The following is a 23,028-nucleotide window of genomic DNA, read 5'->3' as shown; positions in this document are numbered from 1 at the left end:
TTACCCCTATGTTCTGAATTACTTTAACCCCAACCTGTTTGGCTTCGTTCTTATCTCTAAATATCAAGTTTATATATAAAACAGCCTCTCAAAATCCAGAAATAATAATCACCACTTGGACTTAATGTGTCTGCTCTCCATGTATTATTTTTGTAATTAAAAAAAAATACCTGAAAAAAAAACACCTGGAAGTCTAAAAAATTAAAGGCGTGTTCTAACCCTTCTGCATCAGTGGGCAGATTGGGAAGGTTTATGAGAGAGTATCTTGAAAACAGCAGGTGCTCTTCAACTATTCAGTGAAATGAAGTAGTATGGGGTTTGTCCACATTGAGGATGACCTGCCTCAAGCATTACTACTGGCCTCTTCCCTTAATCATCAGAACATTATCTTTTTGGGTCATCACGTGTTGTGTGGTCAGGAAGTGCCAGGCAATCATAATATTAGCTTAAGCAAGTTGTTCTTAGACCACCTGTATTATTTATCAGTGCCACTTCCTTTGTGTCAATAATCAAGACTGAACCATATGTGTTTTATGCAAAAATGGGTCTTCCCTGACAGCTAGGTCCTTTGGGGTGCAGGGTACAGTCATTGAAAAGCTTAATTCCTGCCCTCCAGTATAGTAATTTATAATCTATTTCAAGGACAAATATTCTTTAAACTAGCCTCTGGTGAAGGCAGATAAGAGGAATGAGATAAGGAAAAGAGGAATATTTTTGTCTCATTTCTCATCTAGGAGGCCTGAGAATGCTTGGTAGATAGCTACCTGCCTAAAGAAAGCCATCATGCTGGAGAAGTTCCTTGGGGAATGGATTTGACTTGGGGTGTTTGCTCAGTGGGATACTTGAGACTTTAACAGAAGTGATACTGAGCAATTCCTTGGTGGGACCCAAAAGTTCCAAGACAGTTGGTAAATGACAGTTACAGATAAAGCAGGAGCAGAAAAAACATGCAGGGGAACGAATGATGAACTAGGCCCAGGAGATACTGAAACTGTGTACTAAAGACGTCATATCACATACCTTGGAGTGTCCCTCTAACAACTCTTACCTCCCTCCTTACTCGCTTCCTGTTTTCAGCATGCTGGACAGCAGTAATCAGCCTCAGTGGAGCAATGAGCTCTTAGCAGAACAGCTACAGCAGAAAGTCTCTCAGTTGCAGGATCAGCTGAATGTTGAGCTAGAGGAGAAGAAAAATGTCTTACTTGAGTTGACCAGAGAGAAAGGTAGGTCGGGCCTTGAAGATCTCTCTCAAATGTGGCTTCCTCTCCACCTGGTTTGGGAACAAGGAACTTGGGCCATCAGTTCCCTGATCTCCACATTTGATCCTATGCTTGTAGAGCATTGATTGGTAAAATAAGAACACTGGAAATCAGATCAGATTTACAATAAGGAAAGCATGACACCTACTTTATGCAAATGCCTTTTCCTCTGTAATGTCTTTCCATTTGAGGGGAGGCCAATTTTTAATATATTATGTTTTTAAGTGTTCACATTATTTATTTAAAGTATTGAAAAGGAATTTCTTTGCCCTTTATGATTTTCGTCAATCAATTTACCTTTTGAGTACCTGATACCTGAAAATGAGAAGTAAATTGCTACCCTTGGTTACTACTACCATTTTCCCCGTCTTAAGTCTTGACTCAAAGGAGACATTTATTGTGGAGATATTAATAAACTGTCAAAAAGACCTTTGTCTGACTTTTTTTTTGCAAGCCTGACCTTTATATTTAGTCTCATAAAACTTATTTCTCATCAGATTCTAGTATATTCAAATAGGGGAGTAAAGGAAAAGTAAGAGGACTTCAAGGAAAAAGAATGGCAGGAACCATAAAACTATAAGGAGCACATACTAAAGACCTGTGGTATATATGAAATGCTAGTGAGGTCTTTTAAAGACCTTAGGGTAATTTACTCTAACTCCCTCTTAAGGGCTAATTCTCTCACATTAAATAGTAATCATCTTCCTTCCCTGAAACAGCACGTGCACACACACACACACACACACACACACACACACACATACACTGAAATGCCACATTTCAGATAACCAGTAGACTAGAAGTAAGAGGGGTGGGGCAGAGATTGGCATGTATGGTGCTATTAAAAAGTTTGGATTGTTCTCATCATCCCAGTAGCTCTGTTTTTATTTGTTTGTTTTGTTTTGTTGTTGTTATTGTTCCCCTTTCACTCTACTGTACTAAGATTTTTTTGGAGTGTAAGCACCTACTCTGTTTATGGGTCAATAAACTAGAGCCCCTTTGTAGAAATAAGAAAGAATTGCATCTATAAGGGAAAATTTATAAAATGAATTAAGCACAGGTGGGAAAATTTTTTATACTTGGTTCAACTCTATGTTTACTGATAACAATGAGTTTCAACTTTCTTGATTACTTTTTCCCCAGCTCAAAACAAGGATCTGAAACTAGAAGTCACCAACATACATCTGAAGCATGAACAGGAAGTAGAGAGCCTCCAAAAGAAAATCACAATTTCCCAACCTCCTTGCTGGCAATCAGAACCAGCCATTCACCCAAGTCTAGTCCAAGAGACCACTCAGGTAGAGGTAAGAACCTCTTTAAATAAACAACTCTGTTCTCCAGAGAGATCCTGGAAAATATCTAGGAAAGATGAGGGGATTAAGAAATAACTGAATAATATGTTGTCCTGGTTGAGTACAATATTTAGAAGGCTGAGAGAAGAGAGAGCTTCATGAGCTCCAACCATTTTTTCTCACTCTTTACAGCTCATACAATTTATAATCTTTTTCAAATGAGGACTTGAAATAGTCTGAAGAGCAAACAGCTGGTCAGAGACTACATAACCTTCCTTCACTGCTGCTATTAGATATGAGGAACTAGGGAAGAGAGTATTTGTGACGTAAAACAAGTTCTTTTTCACATTTTGGAGTAAAATGCTGCTGCTAGCGTTTTATTGCTACCAACAACTGCTTTGCAGAGAATAGTATTACTGTATCTATCATATTTATACTCCCTTTTACCAATTCTTTTCCATAGCCCTGTGAACCAAGAAATCAAGAAGAAAATAAACTGTCCCAAATATTAAGTGAGCTGCAAGTCTCATATGCAGAGACCACCCTGGAGCTAGAAAAGACAAGAGAAATGCTTATCCTGCAGCGCAAAATCAACGTGTGTTATCAGGTGCAAGAAAAGATTAGTAAGGGGATAAATAAGTGGGCACATGGGAACCATTTACAAGACTGAGAATAAAGCAAGATTTGCATTTCCAGGGCTGATGTAAGGTGGCATGCTGTCTTATGCAAACATAGAATGTGCTGTCCTTTGAAGAACTTGAATTTTCACACATGTCCTTGGCTCCTTGGCAGTATAGCCAGTGAAGGGGCCAGTCAATGAAAATGGAAGGTCTTTCTTGGTTCAGTCTGTTTCTCTAGTCCCAAGAAAATATCACCCTAATAGCGCAGCTGGTTCTGGAGGGGTCTTTGAGGAACACAAGCTTTACTAGTAGATGAATCTGCCCTGCTATGAGGAGATAGTGGAGTCTCCTTTACCCAGCAAGTGCCACCTTTGTAATCTGGGCTCTTTGGTTCTGGGCTAGTGAGATAGAAGAGCTCAGACATTATATTGTTTCAGGAAGAGCTGGAGGCAATGACGACAAAAGTAGATAATGAAAAGAGAGATCACAAAGAGAAAGTGGAAAGATTGAATCAACTTCTAGACCTCAAGAACAATCGTATCAAGCAGCTGGAAGGTATTTTAAGAAGCCATGGCCTTCCAACATCTGGCAAGTTTTAGCATTAGCTCTCCTCATCTTGGGACCCCCTCACATAGCTAACATGTATATGTACTTGTCTAGAGAACAGCCTCTTACTTCTGGCTTGTGACTTGTCTCTCCTGTTCTTCTTTTTCCTTTCATCTTTATTATTTTAATATGTGGCTTAGCAACTTCTTTTCCTCTATCATGTCAGTGTGTTTCTCTGATTTCTATGGAGATTTTCTCTGGGGCACAGCAGTTGCTTCTGATGGATTGATTCTTTTTTGAGAATCAGAAAACCTCGCTGTTGGCCCTCGGGATAGTGTCCCTCCCCTCTCCCCTCTCCCCTCTCCCCTCTCCCCTCTCCCCTCTCCCCTCTCCCCTCTCCCCTCTCCCCTCTCCCCTCTCCCCATTCCCCTTTTCCCTCTCCTCTCTATCCTCTCCCCTCTCCCCTTTCCCCTTTCCCCTTTCCCCTCTCCTATCTATCCTCTCCCCTCTCCCCTCTCCCCTTTCCTCTCTCATGGTTGCTTCCACAGTTCAGACTTATAAAACAGTCTTGGTTTCATCACTCATCTCTCACCATCCTTTCCTGTGATTTCTTTCTAAAAGTTTCTAAAATCTTTGTTATAGTTTGAAGATGTTGAGTGTGACGGGTCAACTGGCTGGACCTTATGCAGGTTTCATATTGGGGTACTTCCTATATTTATATAGGCATTGCTAACCAGAGTTCAGGATGTCAAGACTTGTATGTCAAGAAACTTGGCATTATTCTTATACCCAGTGGTAGGACACCTAACTCATGCTAGCCAAATTCATCAGAGACTGATATTTAAACCAGAATATTCAGTTGTTATTTTATAGTACTGACTATTCCAGGACTGTCATGAAAATATTTGGAACCATTGTTCAGGGCATCCCTTTCTTTCTGGAAAGCAGAATTAATACATAGGTTTCTTTATAAGTATGGACCTAGACTAAAGGGAGGTGGGTCTTTCTGAGACATAGTTTATCCATCCCAGGGTTAGTCTGATGAAAGGGCACTGCAGTATAATAAAGGAAACCCTCCTTGGATTGAAGTACCCATGTCTTTCTGATTCAGGGTCTATCTCCCAGAGAGTACAGGAATTAATACCCTTACCTATTTCTGAAGATTCGTTTGCTTTAAATTATATTTCTTTGATTACTGGTAAGGCTAAGGAGTTTTTCATATGCTTATCAGTTATTTGTGTTATTTCCTTCATGAATTGCCAGTTCCAGTCCTTTGCCCATTTCCTAAGAGTATCTTATTGATTTGTAGTTCTTTATATGCTAAGATTAATTAACCCTCTGTCATATAATGCAAACATTTAAATAAATTTCCTTTAGTTACACTAACTTTACTAATTGAGAAACCATCAGTCAATCTCTATATTCCAGTTTTTGGACTAAATGAAGACATTATAATGAATACAGAATATTTTAATTCTACTGATTTAACTCTTAATATAGGACATTTACCATCAACCCTCTGGGACAATACTTAATATTCCAATTTGAAGCAGACTATATGTTCTAGTTTGCTAGCTGCCAGAATGCAATATACCAGAATCAGAACGACTTTTTAAAAGGGGAATTTAATAAGTTGCTAGTTTACAGTTCTAAGGCCGAGAAAATGTTCTAATTAAAACAAGTCTATAGAAATGTCCAATCAAAGGCATCCAGGGAAAGATACCTTGGTTCAAGAAGGCCGATGAAGATCAGGGTTTCTCTTTCAAGTGAGAAGGCACATGGCGAACACGGCGTCATCTGCTAGCTTCTTCTCCTGGCTTCTTGTTTCACGAAGCTCCCCAGGAGGCATTTTCTTTCTTCCTCTCCAAAGGTCGCTGACTGGTGGACTTCTGCTTCCCATGGCTATGTTGTTCTTCTCTGTTCTCTTTGAATCGCTTCATTCTCCAAAATGTTTCCTCTTTTACAGAACTCCAGAAACTTATCAAGACCCACCCAAATGGGTGGAGACCTGTCATCACCTAATCCAGGTTAACAACCACTCTTGACTAAATCATATCATCCAGGGAGATGATCTGATTACAGTTTCAAACATACAGTATTGAATAGGGATTATTCTACCTTTATGAAATGGGATTTTGATTAAAACATGCTTTTCTAGGGTCCATACCTCCTTTCAAACCAGCACACTGTATATCATAGTTTCTGATTGTTTATGCTCAGATTTGGTAGACCGTTTACATATCTTTCCATCCCATTGCCAATATTTTCAAACTCTTTCCAGTAAGTCTCTTCCCCTACTTCTTACTCCATTTTCTTGGTCTTAAAGTGGAGTTTTTGCCTTCTTACCATGAAATCGAAGGCTTTACAGAGGGAAGATCCTTCCTGACCTGGCTGGAGAAGGGTAAGCATTTCTTGGTGGCCCAATATAATAGGCATTATGACTATAGCTTACTATTCTCTCCATGCCCAACATTGCATACTTATTCTACTCATCAGAAATATTCACATTTTGTGTTTCTGGTGCTTCTTAATAAAATTACCAATTATTAATGGGATCTCGCTGTAAACCAAAACATGTCATCTATATGATGAAATTATGCTCTAATGTTTTCTTAAGCTTAGCATTATCCTTCCAAACAGATATTTTGTACCTTTTCTCTAAATAAGTCATTGGGTCATTTGGCTCTCAGACTTCAGAACTCTTTATTGTCATTCTATTACTTTCCATTTTGAATGAAAAGATTTCTTGAAATAATCACAATTTGGACTACCACCATGTTTTTAATTCTCTTTCTATCCACCCTAAGGAGGAGCTCTCTACCCCTTAATGGATAGGCAGTTTTCTTTCCTCTATAGAACAGCTCAAAGATGTGGCCTACGGCACCCGACAGTTGTGTCTAGAAACACTGCCAGCCCATGGAGATGAAGATAAAGTGGATATTTCTCTACTGCACCAGAGTGAGAATCTTTTTGAACTTCACCTTCACCAGGCATTCCTGACATCTGCTGCCCTGGCTCAGGCTGGAGACACCCAACCTACCACATTCTGCACTTATTTCTTCTATGATTTTGAAACCCATTGCACCCCACTAGCTGTGGGACCACAACCCCTCTATGACTTCACCTCCCAGTATGTAGTGGAAACAGATTCCCTTTTCTTGTACTACCTTCAAAGGGCTTCTGCCCAGATTGATCTTTATCAGACTGTGGCCAGTGAGCATTATACCCTTGCAACAGGATGGATTTGCTTTAACAAGGTGCTGGAGACTATGGATAAAGTTCATGGCTCTACCATGCTTACTGGTAAGTGCTGTTGGTTTCCCACAGCTCCCAGAACTAATGCAGAATTTCCCAAAATCTATCATTGTTCTTCTGGTAGTTTTCCATTTTTTTCCTCTGCATTGCCACAACATCTATACCCTCCACACGTTTCATACTTTCTGCTACCCAGGACCTGGTGGAGAAGACTTCGGGGTGCTAGATTATTGGATGAGGCTGCATTTCCCCATAAGATCCAGCCTACAGGCAGGCAGAAAGCAAAAGAAGGTTCAAACCTACCTGTCAGCCAATGTGCTTGGAGCCTGGGAGGCCGAGGAGGATGAGGTGAGGAAAAGCATGTGCCCATGCATTTCAAAGGAGCTCAGCCAAGCAGCTCATGAGAAAAGCTCTCTTCCACTCTCAATAAGTATTTATTGAATGAGAATTAAAGAGGAAAAACTGTCACACAATTAGTCCAGATTCTTCCCTTGGTCAAGGTTGAGTTGGAATGAAATCATGCCCTTGCTAGCTTCTCTGTTCCATTCACTAAGACTAAGGCATGAGTGCTATATCTCCCTTGATAATTATCTGCCAGAGCCATTTACCAGACAAGTGAAGGTTATTAGGTTTCTCTGCAACCCAGTCAGCACACAACAATTCTCTAGGTCATAGCTCTTCCTCACCAAGAGTGCTGGGCTGCACTACAATGACTCTCTCAGTCCTTTTCCTCAATTCAATACCAACATCTTTCCAGTCCAGATCAGAGGCTTGGAAGCATCAAAATGAGCTGCAAGTGGAAATCATCAGGTGCTGTGGCCTCCAGAGTCGATGGCTGGGGACTCAACCTAGTCCATATGCCATGTACCGCTTCTTCACCTTTTCCGACCATGACACTGCCATCATTCCAGCCAGTAACGATCCCTACTTTAGGGACCAGGTTCGATTCCCAGTGCATGTGACCTCTGAACTGGATCAATATCTGAGGCGGGAGTCCCTGCTGGTGTATGTTTTTGATGATGAAGACTCAGAGCCTGGCTCATACCTTGGTCGAGTCCAAGTGCCCTTGCTGCCTCTTGCTCAAAACAAATCCATTAAAGGTGGGAGTTCAAGATTATTATATCCCTACATTCTCCAACTAGTGTTGTCTCTCTATCTTAAGTCTACTTTTCTTTGATCACTGCTTGTAACAGTCTCTTGATCTCAAAGCCTGCTGAAATTATTTTAGAATATTGTCAAGAGCAACAGAGCAGAAGACTTAGAGCCTTATCACTCATATGGAAGCATTGGCTTTTTCTGCTTCTTTTCAGGAATAAAAATAGGATTCCCAAATAGGTAGACCCACCAACCTGAAATCTATACCCTATATCTCTAAACAAACTTTTCAACCTTTGCTTAAGGCCTATTGTTTCTAAGTACATGATTAAAAATCTAATTATAAACTGTCACCTTAACATTCCACGTAATATATTCTCTAGAGACATTTAAAGATCAGACACAAATTAAAGAGATTTCCATGCCAGGCCATGACAAAGGCAAATTTCTTGGATTTTTTTTTTTTTCCAAAATGGAGCTGATCTTCATACTACCTACCTTACTTTCATTCCCAAGGTTTCCAGGTGCACCTAGGAGAGTCTGACTGCACCCGGGGAGAATAAGGCAGAGGCATCCATGCCATCCTTAGGAAGTATGGATTTGTACAGTTGGTCTTCCAGGAAGTATAGGAGGCTTTCCTCCTGTCAATCCCACACTACTGAAAAAAAAGAAAGCTCACATTTATGCTCACAACTCCTTTGCAAAGAGGAGAGGCAGTGTGAACCATCTGTCTAACCCATCAGTGTTACAAATCAGAAGTCTTGCATTTGGAAAATGCTGTTTTGTTTAAGTTTTCTTGGCTTTTGTCATTTCAGAAATAGGGATTCCTTGAGTGGAAACAATGGTTTTCTTGGTAAGCCTAAGTCATGGTAAGCATTTGGTAATCATAATAACAAGACAGTCTTGTTCATTGACTAAGTGACTGATAACAAGCAAGCTGTATTCCCTTTTATAGATCTTTTAACTATTTGTTACTAAAGCTTGGAGATATCTATCTTCCCCTGTAAGTATTCTCAGCACAATGCAAATTTATGTTACTTCTGAGTATTAGCATCATTATTATTTGATGGATGTTAATTGACTGCTAACAAAATATGATGAAATTTAGAACTGGGGTAATAAATAAGGTACTAATAAATGTTGGTTTGCCTACTTTATGTGATCTGATCTTATTAATGTCGGTATGTCTCTCAGGTGATTTTAACCTCACTGACCCTGGGGAGAAACCCAATGGATCTATTCAGATGAAAATAGATTGGAAGTCACCCTACCTGTCCCCCAAGAGCTTCCTGAAACCAGAAGCTCAAACAGAGGAAGATGATATAAAGCACAGTTTAGATACCTCATTGGAAGAGGAAAAAGCTTCCTTTCCTCCTCAGGTAGAAGATCATTGCCAATCCTGTAGAGCATATTTGAGAGAGACAGTATTAAAATTTGAGCGAAAGAAATTTCTTCTGTGAATGTCATGTATCATTCAAACTTAATCTGTACCCCTCATAATACCATGAAGCTATCGTTGGAGCAAAGCAATGGTATCATGGAATTTTTATGGTGGAAAGGAGAGAGAGATAGTATCTCTTAGCTCTATGGCAGGAGAGAAATTATGTCTAGTGTCAGTTCACATATCCCTTTCCTGAGTATCAAAGTTGTTAAGTTATCATTTTCTAAGGATATCTCTGTTCTTTCTACTTAGGACCAGATGGCATCTGTTGAAATTCCCATTGAAGCTGGCGACTACCAAACAAAGAGAAAACCTTCTCAGGTGGGAGAAAGAAAGGAAAGGGAACACCAGGTTGAGAGCTACTCAAGAAGAAAGCATGGAAAAAGAACGGGTGTCCAAGGGAAGAACAGAATGGAGTATCTTAGTCGTAACATCTTAAATGGACATACTCTACAAGTAAGACCATAGAAACCCTGAAGAATTAGTGTTCCCAAGTATATTTCTTTCAGATGTAGAAGCAGAGGCAGATACTAAATAAGCAATAATCATGGCTATTTGTGGCTAGCCTGTGTTTCCACAACCACAAATAGTTTAATAAACCCCTGGAGTGTTCAACTCATTTCAATATGATTTAATTCAGCAGATCATTGTTTCTCCAATTTATGCTTATAACTTTAGTACCACTATCCTAACTAGTCACTTCAATTTTAACCAAAAGGAATTAAGGCATAGGCATTTATTGAGCACATGCTTTGTGCTTGTTTCTGCTTTTTCCATAGGAAACTGGTTTAAAGTCACTATGTAGCACCCGAACTCACCACCACCACTTATTTCTGTTTCCTAAAAGTATGTTCTCATGTGAACATGTATTAACTTTGTATTTATTTTAAAACAAGTGTGACATTTTTTAAAACTATAAAAGGGATTAGCATTAAAAAAGAAGAAGGAAGGAAAGTAGGAAGGAGGAAAGAAAGCAAGGAAGAGAGGAAGGGAAAAAAGGAAAGAGAAAGAGAGAAAGAATGAATGAAAAGCAAGATGTTACCAGCTATATAGTATTGTTGTCTTATTTTAAAGCAGGTGAATTACACCGAGTGGAAATTCTCAGGGCTTAAAATCTCTGGAGATGACTGTTTAAAAAATCAGGAAAAGAAAGAGGATATGACATCATGCAGTTCAGAACTGAAACAGAAGGAGCCCCTACATCCTGTAAATGGTATTGTCCTTATAAAATACAATTTTCCTCTTTTACCATTGGACTGTTCACTCAAGCCAGTCATTTACTTTGTTTTTTCATCTTGCAGTACTAAACTTTCCAGTTTTATATCTAGCTTGCTAGCTGGTTTAATTACATAGCATTTATAACATATTAACTTGCTCCAAGGTTATGAATTATGGTTACAAAGAAATAAGAGGAAGAGTGTGATTGGCTCATTTGTAATGTAAATCCAAATTTCTCTTAAATTAAGGTAACTCTTTTCTGTTATAATGAAAAGTAGACTTAATTCTAGGTTATAGTAATAGTGAACTAGGTAATTCAGGCTAAATTTCCCACTGATGACAACTAAAAAGCTTAAGTTAATATATTAAAAATAAATCTTGGGCGGGCCACAGTTGCTCAGCAGGCAGAATTTTTGCCTGTCGTGCCAAAGACCCGGGTTCGATTCCTGGTGCCTGCCCATGAAAAAAAAAAAAAGATCTTAATGCTTCTTAAAAGCATTAAAGAGCCAGTGAGAGGGAGGAATAATTACCCAGCCTAGATCAGAGAGATGATTGGAGCTTAGAGAGGTGAGCTGGAACTGCTTCAGCTCTTGGCATTACCAGTCTGGAGGAGGCATGGAGAGGTAGAACCATGATTTTGGTGGACTTTTAGGGTGACAATAGTCTGAATCTGGTGTCTGTCTAGGCCAAGAACCCCGGAAAATCACCTACTCTTTGCTCTGAGACCCTTAAGGTAGTACAATACCAAGCCTCTTCTGCTTGGGAAAATTTGCAGCACCAGAAGGACAAGGCTGGCTTAATGTCATCTAGGACTCCAGATATTAGAATTATGAGACACAAACTGTGCAACAACTGTGTCTACTAGGCCCATGCAGATTAAAGCTAAGCTTCAAAATTTTAGCAAGGAACTGGATGTCATGGTAATTGATATTGTAAGTTTTTAAAAATGCTTTATTTAAAAATAATCTCAAAAAATTTCCATATACTCTTCACCCAAATTCACCAACCTTTTAACATTTTCCACTTGTTTTTACCTTATTATTTTCTTTACGTTTTTTTCTGAAGCATTTGAGAATAAGTTACAAGCATCCTCTTCCTTTGCTGTTATATGTTTCAGTATTTGTTTTCTTAAGAAGAAAGAAATTCTATTGTATAATTTTCAAATTTGCAAAAGTTACCCTGGTTACATTATTATCTAATGTCTTCTCTGTGTTCAGAATTTTCCAATTGTCTCAATAATGCCCATTATAGCTGTTTTCTCCCACGTCCCTTATCCATTTCAGGATCATGCAGTTGCATTTAGTCATATCTCTTTAGTCTCTTTTAATCTGGAATAGTTCCTCAGCTTTTTTTCTTTTTTTTTTTTTTCATGATATTGACATTTTTGAAGAATAGAGACCAGTTATTCTATAAAATGTTCCTCAATTTGGATTTGTCTGATGTTTCTTCATAATTATATTCAAATTATGAATTTTTATAGTAATACCACAGAAATGATGTTGTTCCTTTTTGGCTACATCACATTAGGAGATATATGATGTCAATTTGTTCCATTATTAGTGACATTAACATTGATCACTTGGTTAAGAATTAATATGCCAGGTTTTTCCACTGTAAAGTTTCCATTTTTCCTTTTATAATTATGTAATTAATCTATGAGAAGACACTTTGAGACTATATAAGTATCTTGTTCTTCATCAAATTTCACCTGATAATTTGGGCATCCATCAATGTTTTTGTTTAGCCCAAATTTATTATTGCAGTAATAGTTGCAAAAGACCTCGCAAATTTGGAGATAAATCAACAAAAATTTATAGAAGTGTTAAATACAGAGATTTATAACACAGAAAGAAATGGATTAAAAGCAGTGTATTAATTTGTAAGCTGCTGGAAAGCAATGTACCAGAAATGGAGTAGCTTTTAAAAAGGAAATTTAGTAAGTTACAAGTTTGCAGTTCTAAGCCTATGAAAATGTCCAAATTAAGGCATCCAGGGAAAGATACTGTAATTCAAGAAAAGCTGATGGGTCTGGAACAGCTCTGTCGGATGGGAAGTCACATGGCTGGCATCTGCTGGCTCCTTGCTCCTGGGCTCTATTGCTTTCAACCTCTGTACCAGGGAAGCTGCTCACAGGTTGGAGCCATGTGGTGTTGGACACTATGTCCTACTGGAATCTGGTGCTGTAGATGTTATACTACTGGAGCCACATTCTGCAAAGACTGGGTTTGCTGATGGAATCAGACACTTTAGAAATTATATGTGCTGTTGGAGCTTGCTGCTGCAGAGTCCATGCCTGTTACAAAAGCTTGTTTAGACAAGCACACAAGAACCAGAAAGAGAACTTTTCCTCCTCCATTGATCCTTCAGTGCCCTCTACGGACAAAGCTTAACTAATTACAGTTGGCAAAGAAGAAATATTTACAGGGCCCAGCTCCATTATTGCCAAGTAGGCAATGCAGAGTATACTTAGTGCTGAGAGGCAATACATTGGTAACTGGCATGCAGACTGTTTTAGTTTGCTAATACAGCTGGAATGAAATGTACCAGAAATGGACTGGCTTTTGTAAAGGGGATTTATTAAGTTACAAGTTACAATTCTAAGGCTGTGAAAATGTCCAAATTAAGGCACCAACAAGAGGATACCTTCTCAGAAGAAAGGCTGCCAGCATCTGGAGTACCTCTGTCAACTGGGAAGACATGTGGCTGATGTCTACTGATCCTTTGCCTCCTGGGTTCCATTGCTCTCAGCTTCTAATTCCAGGGGCCCTCCAAGTGTCAGTGTCTTTCTGTTCTTTTTCTCGGCTCTGAGCTCTCTGTATGTTTTCTGCCTTATATTCTCTTCATAGAGGGCGCCAGTAAAAAAAGATTAAGACCCACCTTGAATGGGTGGGGTCACATCTCCGTGGAAACAACCCAATCAAAGGACCCACCCAAACAATAGGTCTGCCCCCACAGGATTGGATTAGGATTAAAAGAACATGACTTTTCTGAGGTACATAACAAGTTTCAAACCAGCACACAGACAAAGAGAAAAAATGAGTGAAGACATGAATTAGAAAATCAAGAATGATAGAGGTAACTTCACAGCAGATTCAACAAATAAATAGATTATAAAAGAACATTATGAACAACCTTATACAAATAACTTAGAAGGACAATACAAATTCTTAGAAAGATATACATTACCAAAACTAAATAAGAAATAGAGATCAGTATTGACCTATACAAAGTGAAGATATTAAATTAGTTGTTAAAAATCTTCCCACAAGTGCCTGAAACTGTAGAGCTGTGTTCCAGTAGCCATGTTTCTTAAAGCTGAATGTATAATGATATAGCTTTCACAATGTAACCATGTGAGTGTGAAAACCTTGTGTCTAATTCTCCTTTTATCTACAATATTGACAGATGAGTAAAAAAAAAGGATTAAAAATAAATAATAGGGGAACAAATGTTAAAATAAAGTTGAGCAGATTGGAATATTAGTGAACAATGAAAGGGAGTGGTAAGGGGTATAGAAAAAAATAGGGGGAACAAAGGTTAAAATATATTGAGTAGATGGGGTCAATGAGAGGGAGGGGTAAGGGGTATGATATGTATGAGTATTTTTGTCCTTTTATCTCTTTTTCTGGAATGATGCAAATGTTCTAAAAATGATCATGGTGTTGGATACACTACTATGTGATGATACTGTAAGCCATTGATTGTACACCATGCATGGAAAGTTTGCATGTTCAGAACGTTCATGTTTGTATGTTGTTTTGGTTTGATAATAAAAAATAAACTTAAAAAAAGTGACAGGACCAAACAAAAAAACTTCCCACAACATAAAGGCCAAGCCCAGATAACTACATTGTGAATTCTATAAATATTTATAGAAGAAACTAATGCCAACCCTTCATAAACTCTTTCATAAAATAGAAGAGAACTTATTCAATTACAAAGCTAGTATTACCTTGATATTAAAGAAAGCTAAAGACATTTGAAAAAAACCCATAACTACATAACAATATCCATCATGAACAGAGGTACAGTATCTTTAGTAAAATATTAACAAGCAAAATATAAATATATTAAATAGATAGCACACCATGATGAAGTGGGTTTTATTCTGGAAATGTGAGGTTGCTATGGCATAAGAAAATTAATTAAATACATCATATTTATAGAATAAAGGCCAAAAGCTCCATTATCATCTCAGTAGATGAAGAAAATGCATTTGACAAAATCCAACTCCCATTCAATAAACTAGGAATAGGAGGAAATTTCTTCAGCATAATAAAAGACAAAATCCTATAGCTAGCATCATACTTAGTGGTGAAATGCCAAATGATTTTTCCTTAAAGACTGATAGCAAGAAAGATATGCCTGCTTTCACCACTCCTGCTCAACATTGTACTGGTTGTCTTAACCAGTAGGAAAAGGCAAGAAAAAGAAATGAAAAGCATACAGATTGGAAAGGAAGAAGTAGAGCTGTCTTTATTTGCAACTGCACAATCCTGCATCTGAAAAAATCACAGGAAAGGTACAAAAAAAAAAAAAACCCTACTTGAACTAAAAGCAAGCTAATAAGGTTGTAGGTTATAAGATCAATATACCAAAATCAATTTCATTTTTATATATTAGTAATAATTCAAAAATGAAATTAAGAAAATGCCATTCACAATATCATCCAAAAAATGAAATACTTAGGAATAAATTTAACAGAAGAAATGTAAGACCTGTACAATCAAAATTATAAAGTTCCTGAGAAAAATTAAAGAAGATCCAAATAAATGGAGAAACATACCATGTTTTCATTTTAGACAACTCAAAATTCTTAAGATGGAAATTCTCGTCTACATTTTTATAGAAATGCAAAGAAGCTTGTAAAAGAAGAACAAAGTTGGGATTTTCATACTACCTTATTTCAAAAGTTACTATAAAGCTACAATAATTTAGACAATGTGGTACTGGCATAAAGACAGACTTAAAGATCAGTGGAGCAGAACTGAGAATCCTTACATTTAAGGTCAACTGATATCCTTGAAGGTTCCAAAGCAATTCAATTAGGAAATACCAATTTTTCCAACAAACAGCACAGGATAGTTTGATCCACAGGCAGAAATAAGAACTTAGACTCTTATAACATACAATGCACAAAAATTAACCAGAAGGGACAATAGGCCTAAATATTAGAGCCAAAACTATAAAATTTCTAAAAGAAAACATAGGAGAAAAATTTTGACCTTAGATTAGACTAATATTTCTTAAATATGACACCAGAAGATTTCATCCAAAAATTTTAAAATATGACAGTTCTAGTTTGCTGGCTGCCGGAATGCAACACACCAGAGATGGATTGACTTTTAATAAAAGGGGATTTATTTTGTTGGTTCTTCAGAGGAAAGGCAGCTAACTTTCCACTGAGGTTCTTTCTTATGTGGAAGGCACAGGATGGTCTCTGCTGGTCTTCTCTCCAGGCCCGTGGGTTCCAACAACTTTCCCCAGGGTGACTTCTTTCTGCATCTCCAAAGGCCTGGGCTGAGCTGCTAGTGCTGAGATGAGGAATGCCGAGCTGCTAGCAGTGCTACGTTGCAATCTCCCATTTAAGCACCAGCCAATTAAGTCAAACGTCACTCAATGCAGCAGACATGCCTCCTAGCTGACTGCAGATGTAATTGGCAACAGATGAGGTTCACGCACCATTGGCTTATGTCCGCAGCAACAAGACTAGGTATGCTCACCTGGCCAAGTTGACAACTGAATCTAACTAACACAATGACAAATTGGACTTTCCCAAAATCTAAAATATATGTTCTTCAAAAGATATCACTACAGAATTTAAAAGACAAGCTAACAGATTAGGAGAAATTTTTTTCAAATCATTTATCTGATAAAGGACTTATATCCAGAATCTATAAGGAACTCTTACAACACAATAATAAGACAAACAACCCAATTAAAAATGGTCAAAAGATTGGAGGTTTAGGAATGGTTAATCATGCATAGAAAAAGATGTTTAAGATCCTAGTGGTCATTATGAAAATGTAAATTTACTCCACAGTGAGATACCAGTACACACCAACTAAAGATGGCACATTCCAAAAGACTATCCCCCAAGCACTGGTGAAGATGTGATAAAACTGGAGCATCATATTGCCAGTGGGAATGTAAAATGGAACAGCCACTTCAAAATAATATTGGTTGTTCCTTAAACATTTAAACATATACTTTCTCTATCACTCAGCAATTCTATTCCTAAGTATCTTTTCCAAGAGAAATGAAAATATTTGTCTACCCAAACACTTGTATACAAATATTCATGCAGCATTATACATCATCAGAAGTAGGGAAAGAGTTCTTAAATAAGAAACAAAATGCACTAATTAGAAAGAAAAATATTGACAAATATTGACTACCTTAAAATTAAGCATTTCTGTTCATTCAGAGATTAAAAAGGGAAGCTACAGAGTGGAACAGGTATTTGCAACTCATAAACAAAGAGCTCAGAATCAGAAAATATAAAGAGCTCCTACAAACCAGCAACATTAAAAAAAGTCAAACAGCCCACTAGAAAAATGGGCACTAGAAAAATGGGCAAAAGATTTGAAAGACATTCTACAAAAAGGAAATTCAAATGGCCAATAAAAATATAAAATGTGTTAATTGTGATTAAATTATGAAAGAAGTACAAATTACATCACAGTGAAAGACCACAGATCCACTAGATGGACAAAGTTTTAAAAGTCTGATAATACCAAGTGTTGGTGAAGATGTGGAAAAAGGTACTCTCTTAATCTGTAATGGGAATGTCAATCGGAATGATCATTTTGGAAAATAATTGCTATTCTCTAGTAAAGTTGACTATATGTATTCCCTGTGACTCAGCAATTTCATTCCTAGGCATCTACACTACAGAAATATGTGCTTAAATGCACCATGTTCTTTAGAGCAAAACAATATAAGCAAAATGTTCATCAGCAGTAGAGTAGACAAATAAATTATATCTTCGTATAATGCAATATTATACAGCAACAAAAATTAAAAATTCTATAGCTAGTTGCAACAAGATGGATGACTCTTAAAAATATAATTGTGGATGAAAGAAACCAAACACACACAAAATGTATAATGTATGATTCTATTTATATTACATTCAAAAACAGGCCAATCTTAGCTATAGTGCGTATAGATGAACAGCTAGGTGGTAAAAATATGAAACAATCAAGGAAGTAAATTTCAATAAAGTTAGCTAGTCTTTATTGAAAATTTTGGCATTTTGTTCATCATGGATTTTTACATTCACTTTGATTTCTAAAAACATTATACTAAAGTAGTATTTATCTAAATTACTGAGCTTTTTGGCATGCCTTTAATACTTGTGCCTGAGGTGAATGTCCTGGCCCTGGTCAGAATAGTGGTTGCTCCTAGGAGAGTAGGAGAAGGTTAAGCTCAGAAGGGGGGCACCCATTGGACATCTAGGGTGCTGGCATTTTTAGTATGAAAATTATTTGGAAACACATTTATGCTCTGTTAAAGGAAAGCAAATGAAAGAATTGTTGCAATTATATACAAATTTATTAATATGGATGAAGCAGGAAGGAGAGGTGTAAACACTGGGTTAGCTGTTTATTGTGATATTTAAATGACTATTTTAAAAGTCAGTAGTGATTTACCTAGATAAATTCAGTATATCCAGACCTAAATGTAGGGTATCATTCACCATCATAGTCCAGATTTAGATTTCTTCAAGTGTTTGATTGAATCAGACCTATATTCACAGGCTTTTTTTCCACATGGAATGTGAGAAATGGGACCAGGAGGTAATCTAGAAATCATGAACTATGTAGTCATACATACATAAATAAAAAGAAAAAACCATTTCTCAACTTGGAAGCTAAATTGTTACTGTTAAAGCTTTGCTCTAGTTTTAATATCTCTCTCTTCTCCAAGAATTTCAGAAGAGTAAGAGCATCAGTAAGGAGGCACAGGAATCCAAAATCTGCCTGGTCTCAGTTGCCGAGTAGGAATGGTAGAGGCAAGATACTGTGATTGTTGGAAAAGGAACTTGTTAATCTTTTAAACAAAGATTTATAAGATTATTACATAAAGGCCACCAGGAGAAGGATTGGGCCTAATTTAAAAACTATTTCATAGTTTGTATACAAAGTCTCATGCTCTTTAGTAGACTTTGTTTTTGCTGCTTCCATGTAATCTCAGACCTTTTACCTCTGAGACTCCAGAGGAGTGGGAAACCCCAGGACTTTGAAATTTTGCCCAGGAGATTCTATCCTGTCTTCCAGTTATCTATTGCTGTGTGACCATCCACCCCCAAAGTTAATGGCTTAAAATAGCAGCAATCATGTCTTCTGCTCACTAACTTGCAACTTAGGCAGGGTTTAGGGGAAAAGCTTACCTCTCCTTCACATGGCATCAGATGGGACAGCTCTACTTAGGGTCTGGTGGATCTACTTTCAAGATGGCTCGCTCATATGGGTGGCAAGTTACTTCTGGCTGTTAGCTGGGAGCACAGCAGGGACTGTGGGCCCAGGTCTCTGTTTCTGTCCACATGAGCCCTCTACAGGTTGTCTGGGTGTCCTCACAGCTTGGTGGTAAGAGTCTAAGAATGAGACTCCTAAGAGAACAAGGTGTTATTTGCTTAGCATTTTTATGTTCCAGTCTCAAGAAGTCACATAGTCATATTCCCACCATGCTCCTTTGGTTGAGGTCATCACAAAGTTCCACCTCAGTTCAAGGGGAGAGTCATAGACCCCATCACTCAATAGGAGGTGTGTTGAGGTCACACTGTAAGAAGAGCATGTGGGTTAGGAGATATTGTTTGAAGCCATCTTTGGAAAATACACCTGTCTCACCCTGGTTACTCTGCTTTTCCTTGGCATCCTCATTTTCTCCAACCCAAACATAAGGGCAAACTTCCTTTCACCTTCCCTTCCTTTCTCCTTCCCTTCCCTCCTTCCTTTTTTCCATTTCTTTTTTTTTCTTCCAGTGTTTATCAAGAACTGTGTGTGTTTGGCATGCTTCTGAATAAGTGAATCTTTGAAAAGAAGGGTTTGATTCTGAATAAATGCAGCCAAAATCTAGATACAACTAGTGACAAAACTGTGGGTACTAAGTCTTTTCTTGGGTTTTACAAGGTGCTCTGAAATAGTTCTGTAACTCTAGCCTCTTCTCTAACAGGTAAAGAATACTGTGAACAAGCATCTGAAGTCAGTGAAGCACAAACTACAGATAGTGATGATGTCATAGTGACACCATTATCTCAGAAATGTCCTAAGGCCGTAAGTAACACCAGTATCTTACAATCATTGAATGTAAGATAAGAGTGTAAACAATGACAGTGTGGGCTTAATATCACCCATGTGAATGAAGTTCAAATCCAATAATGAACCTGATAGGAATTTCAAGTTATGTAGTTAAATTTACATTACTCTTGATCGGAAGTCTGTTGATACAGAGAGATGAAAAGATCATTTTCTTTATTTGATATAAATGATGAGTTGCTTCAACTCTTCTCTCTGCCTGTTTGGATGCCTTGCCTACCTCTTTTTGTTTCCATATCCTTTATTATGTTCTGTGATTTGTTCCCAGCCTGAGTCATGCTCCTTTTCCTAAATATACCAGCTTTGGGAGGTGGGGCTGGAAGAAAGGAAAGTTTTCTATATAGCAGGGTTCAAAGGGATTACTAAACTTCCTCAAGTTTTGACCCAACCTTTAAACCTTGTAATTACAGTTATTTACTAAACATTTCAGCCTCATCTCTCTGGGAAATAATTGAGGACACACACACACACACACACACAGATAAATATCCACAGATATATTCAGCAATCGTTGTGTTAGAATCTTTTGGGATTACAAATGAGGTATAAAACATAATCATTCTACTTGAGTCACTAGAATGCTACCAGGAGCATTTGTAGGCACTCAATAATATTTATTGAATAAATGACTGAAAGATTAAAAGCTACCTTGAGTGCACAGGTGAATCAGTGGTAGATGCTCACCTGCCGTGTGGGAAAACTACCTTCCTGGCCACCCCCCCCCCAAAAAAAAATCTAATTTGAGAGTTATGAACCTCATTGAAAACAATAGAGAATAACACAGGATGACCTAAAATCAAGTGGATAGATTGTGTGATATAAACTCTAAGATTTGTGAGAATTCAGGAAGTGGAAATTGTTGTTGCATTTGTAGAAGTCCATAAACTCTTCCTTGGAGGTCAGAACTTGGGGTGAGAATTTGTAGGAAAATGAAGGATATTAAAATGGGGAGAAACAATTCAAAGCCAGTTGACTTAAACATTTACTATAGCAAATATTTAAGCTTGTCTTCTGAACTTTTATCTATCTTATAGATAAGATATTTTCAATATTAATATCTTGGGAAATGCTGAGAAGGTAGATTAGAAACACAAAACATTTGAATTAGGCCACAACACTTTAGATATCATCATGAAGGTGAAGAAGGTTAAAAGTGTCCAGAATTGTAGAGCTATTTATGGATGGAGGTAGAACTCTATTTAGGATTTCCTGACAATGCTACCTCTCAGTTTACCCCAAAAAGAAGCCAGCAGATTGGCAAATTTTTAAAATATAACAAGTCAGGCAGATTACATTAAAAATATTCTCCTAATTAAAGGCTCCTAAGTAAGATTTTCTTTTAGAACATTTTTTTTATTTTAAATTAATTTTTAAATAAAAAAAATGACAAGAAAGAAACACATTCTTAACATATGATCATTCCATTCTACATATATAATCAGTAATTCACAATATCAACACATAGTTGCATATTCATGATCATGATCATTTCTTAGAACATTTGCATCAATTCAGAAAAAGAAATTAAAAGACAACAGAAGAGAAATAAAGTGAAAACAAAAAAGATTATACATACCATACCCGTTACCCCTCCCTTTCATTGATCACTAGCATTTCAAACTAAATTTATTTTAACATTTGTTCCCTCTATTATTTATTTTTATTCCATATGTTCTACTCCTTTGTGGACATGGTAGATAAAAGGAGCATCAGACACAAGGTTTTCACAATCACACAGTCACATTGTGAAAGCTATATCATTATTCAATCATCATCAAGAAACATGGCTACTGGAACACAGTTCTATATTTTCAGGCAGTTCCCTCCAGCCTCTCCATTACATCTTGAATAACAAGGTGATTCATATCTACTTAATGCGTAAGAATAATCTCTCGACTCTGTTTGGAATCTCTCAGCCATTGACACTTTGTCTCATTTCACTCTTTCCCCTTTTGGTCAAGAAGGTTTTCTCAATCCCTTGATGCTGAATCTCAGCTCATTCTAGGGTTTTTCTCAATCCCTTGATGTTGAATCTCAGCTTATTCTAGGATTTCTGTCCCACATTGCCAGGAAGGTCCACACCCCTGGGAGTCATGTCCCATGTAGACAGGGGGAGGGTGTTGAAATTGCTTGTTGTGTTGTCTGGAGAGAGAGGCCACATCTGAGCAACAAAAGAGGTTCTCTTGGGGGTGACTCTTGGGCCTAATTTTAAGTAGTCTTGACCTGTCCTTTGTGGGGTTAAGTTTCATGTGAACAAACCCCAAGACTGGAGGCTCAGCCTATAGCTTTGGTTGTCCACACTGCTTGTGAGAATATCAAGAACTCAACTTGGGGAAGTTGAATTTTCCCCCATCTTTTAGAACATTTCTGAGTACCTAAAAAAAGTGTTACGTGAGAAATTAAATATGAAAACTGAGCCTACATAGGCAAAAATTGGTGTTATAAAATTAAACTTACAAACCATAGACACATATTAAATTATTATTGTATGTCAAAATAGCTATGCATAAAAGATTCAGGACGTTGAAGGCCCAAAGACAACACTCAAGCTCCATAACTCTTCTGCCTGAGGCCAGCCATGATAATGGAGGAGGCAGTAGGGTTTAGTGATTAAAAACATGGAGATTTGGTTCAGACAGCAGTTTAGATCCTGATTTATCTACTTGCTAGCTGCACAACTTTTACTAAGTTATTTCACTCCATTAGGCTTTGCTTCCTATACTAAATGATAATATTAGCATAACTACATTATAGTGATATGGCAAGATTTAAGTAGAGCAGTGTGTGGTAAGGATTTAATATGGTACCTGAGACAAATTAGCACTAAATGGTAGTGACATTGATATTGATAATGGCAGCAGTCTCTCTGCTTTGAACTATTTTAGTTTCCAAAGTCAAAAAACCTCTATGGTTGGGTGATGGCCCCTACCAGGGAAGACCAGGCCTTGAGGGGAGACAACTGGAGTGGGTGGTAGAGGGTCT

The 23,028-nt window shown here is 37.6% G+C and overlaps 1 protein-coding gene across 10 annotated transcripts in view; it reads left to right on the top strand.

Moving 5' to 3' along the window:
* Positions 1 to 833: 833 nt before the first annotated feature.
* RPGRIP1 (RPGR interacting protein 1) overlaps positions 834 to 23,028 on the top strand; it is a 48,151-nt gene continuing 25,956 nt past the window's right edge. For 3 of the 10 annotated variants that reach the window (XM_077127257.1, XM_077127258.1, XM_077127256.1), the window contains exons 1-11: positions 834 to 1,223; positions 2,403 to 2,563; positions 3,015 to 3,158; positions 3,609 to 3,726; positions 6,574 to 7,020; positions 7,169 to 7,320; positions 7,730 to 8,072; positions 9,262 to 9,446; positions 9,761 to 9,964; positions 10,583 to 10,721; positions 19,904 to 20,004. In XM_077127257.1, coding sequence (XP_076983372.1) covers positions 1,079 to 1,223; positions 2,403 to 2,563; positions 3,015 to 3,158; positions 3,609 to 3,726; positions 6,574 to 7,020; positions 7,169 to 7,320; positions 7,730 to 8,072; positions 9,262 to 9,446; positions 9,761 to 9,964; positions 10,583 to 10,721; positions 19,904 to 20,004 — 2,139 coding nt within the window. In that variant the 5' untranslated portion in view covers positions 834 to 1,078. Of the gene's footprint in view, positions 1,224 to 2,402; positions 2,564 to 3,014; positions 3,159 to 3,608; positions 3,760 to 6,573; positions 7,021 to 7,168; positions 7,321 to 7,729; positions 8,073 to 9,261; positions 9,447 to 9,760; positions 9,965 to 10,582; positions 10,722 to 19,903; positions 20,005 to 23,028 lie in introns of all 10 variants that reach the window. The other 7 variants (XM_077127259.1, XM_077127255.1, XM_077127254.1 and 4 more) reach the window with 7 other exon arrangements.

Source organism: Tamandua tetradactyla, chromosome 14 (assembly GCF_023851605.1).
Source record: "Tamandua tetradactyla isolate mTamTet1 chromosome 14, mTamTet1.pri, whole genome shotgun sequence".
Lineage (NCBI taxonomy): Eukaryota > Metazoa > Chordata > Mammalia > Pilosa > Myrmecophagidae > Tamandua > Tamandua tetradactyla.
This window is presented reverse-complemented; position numbering and strand designations above follow the sequence as displayed.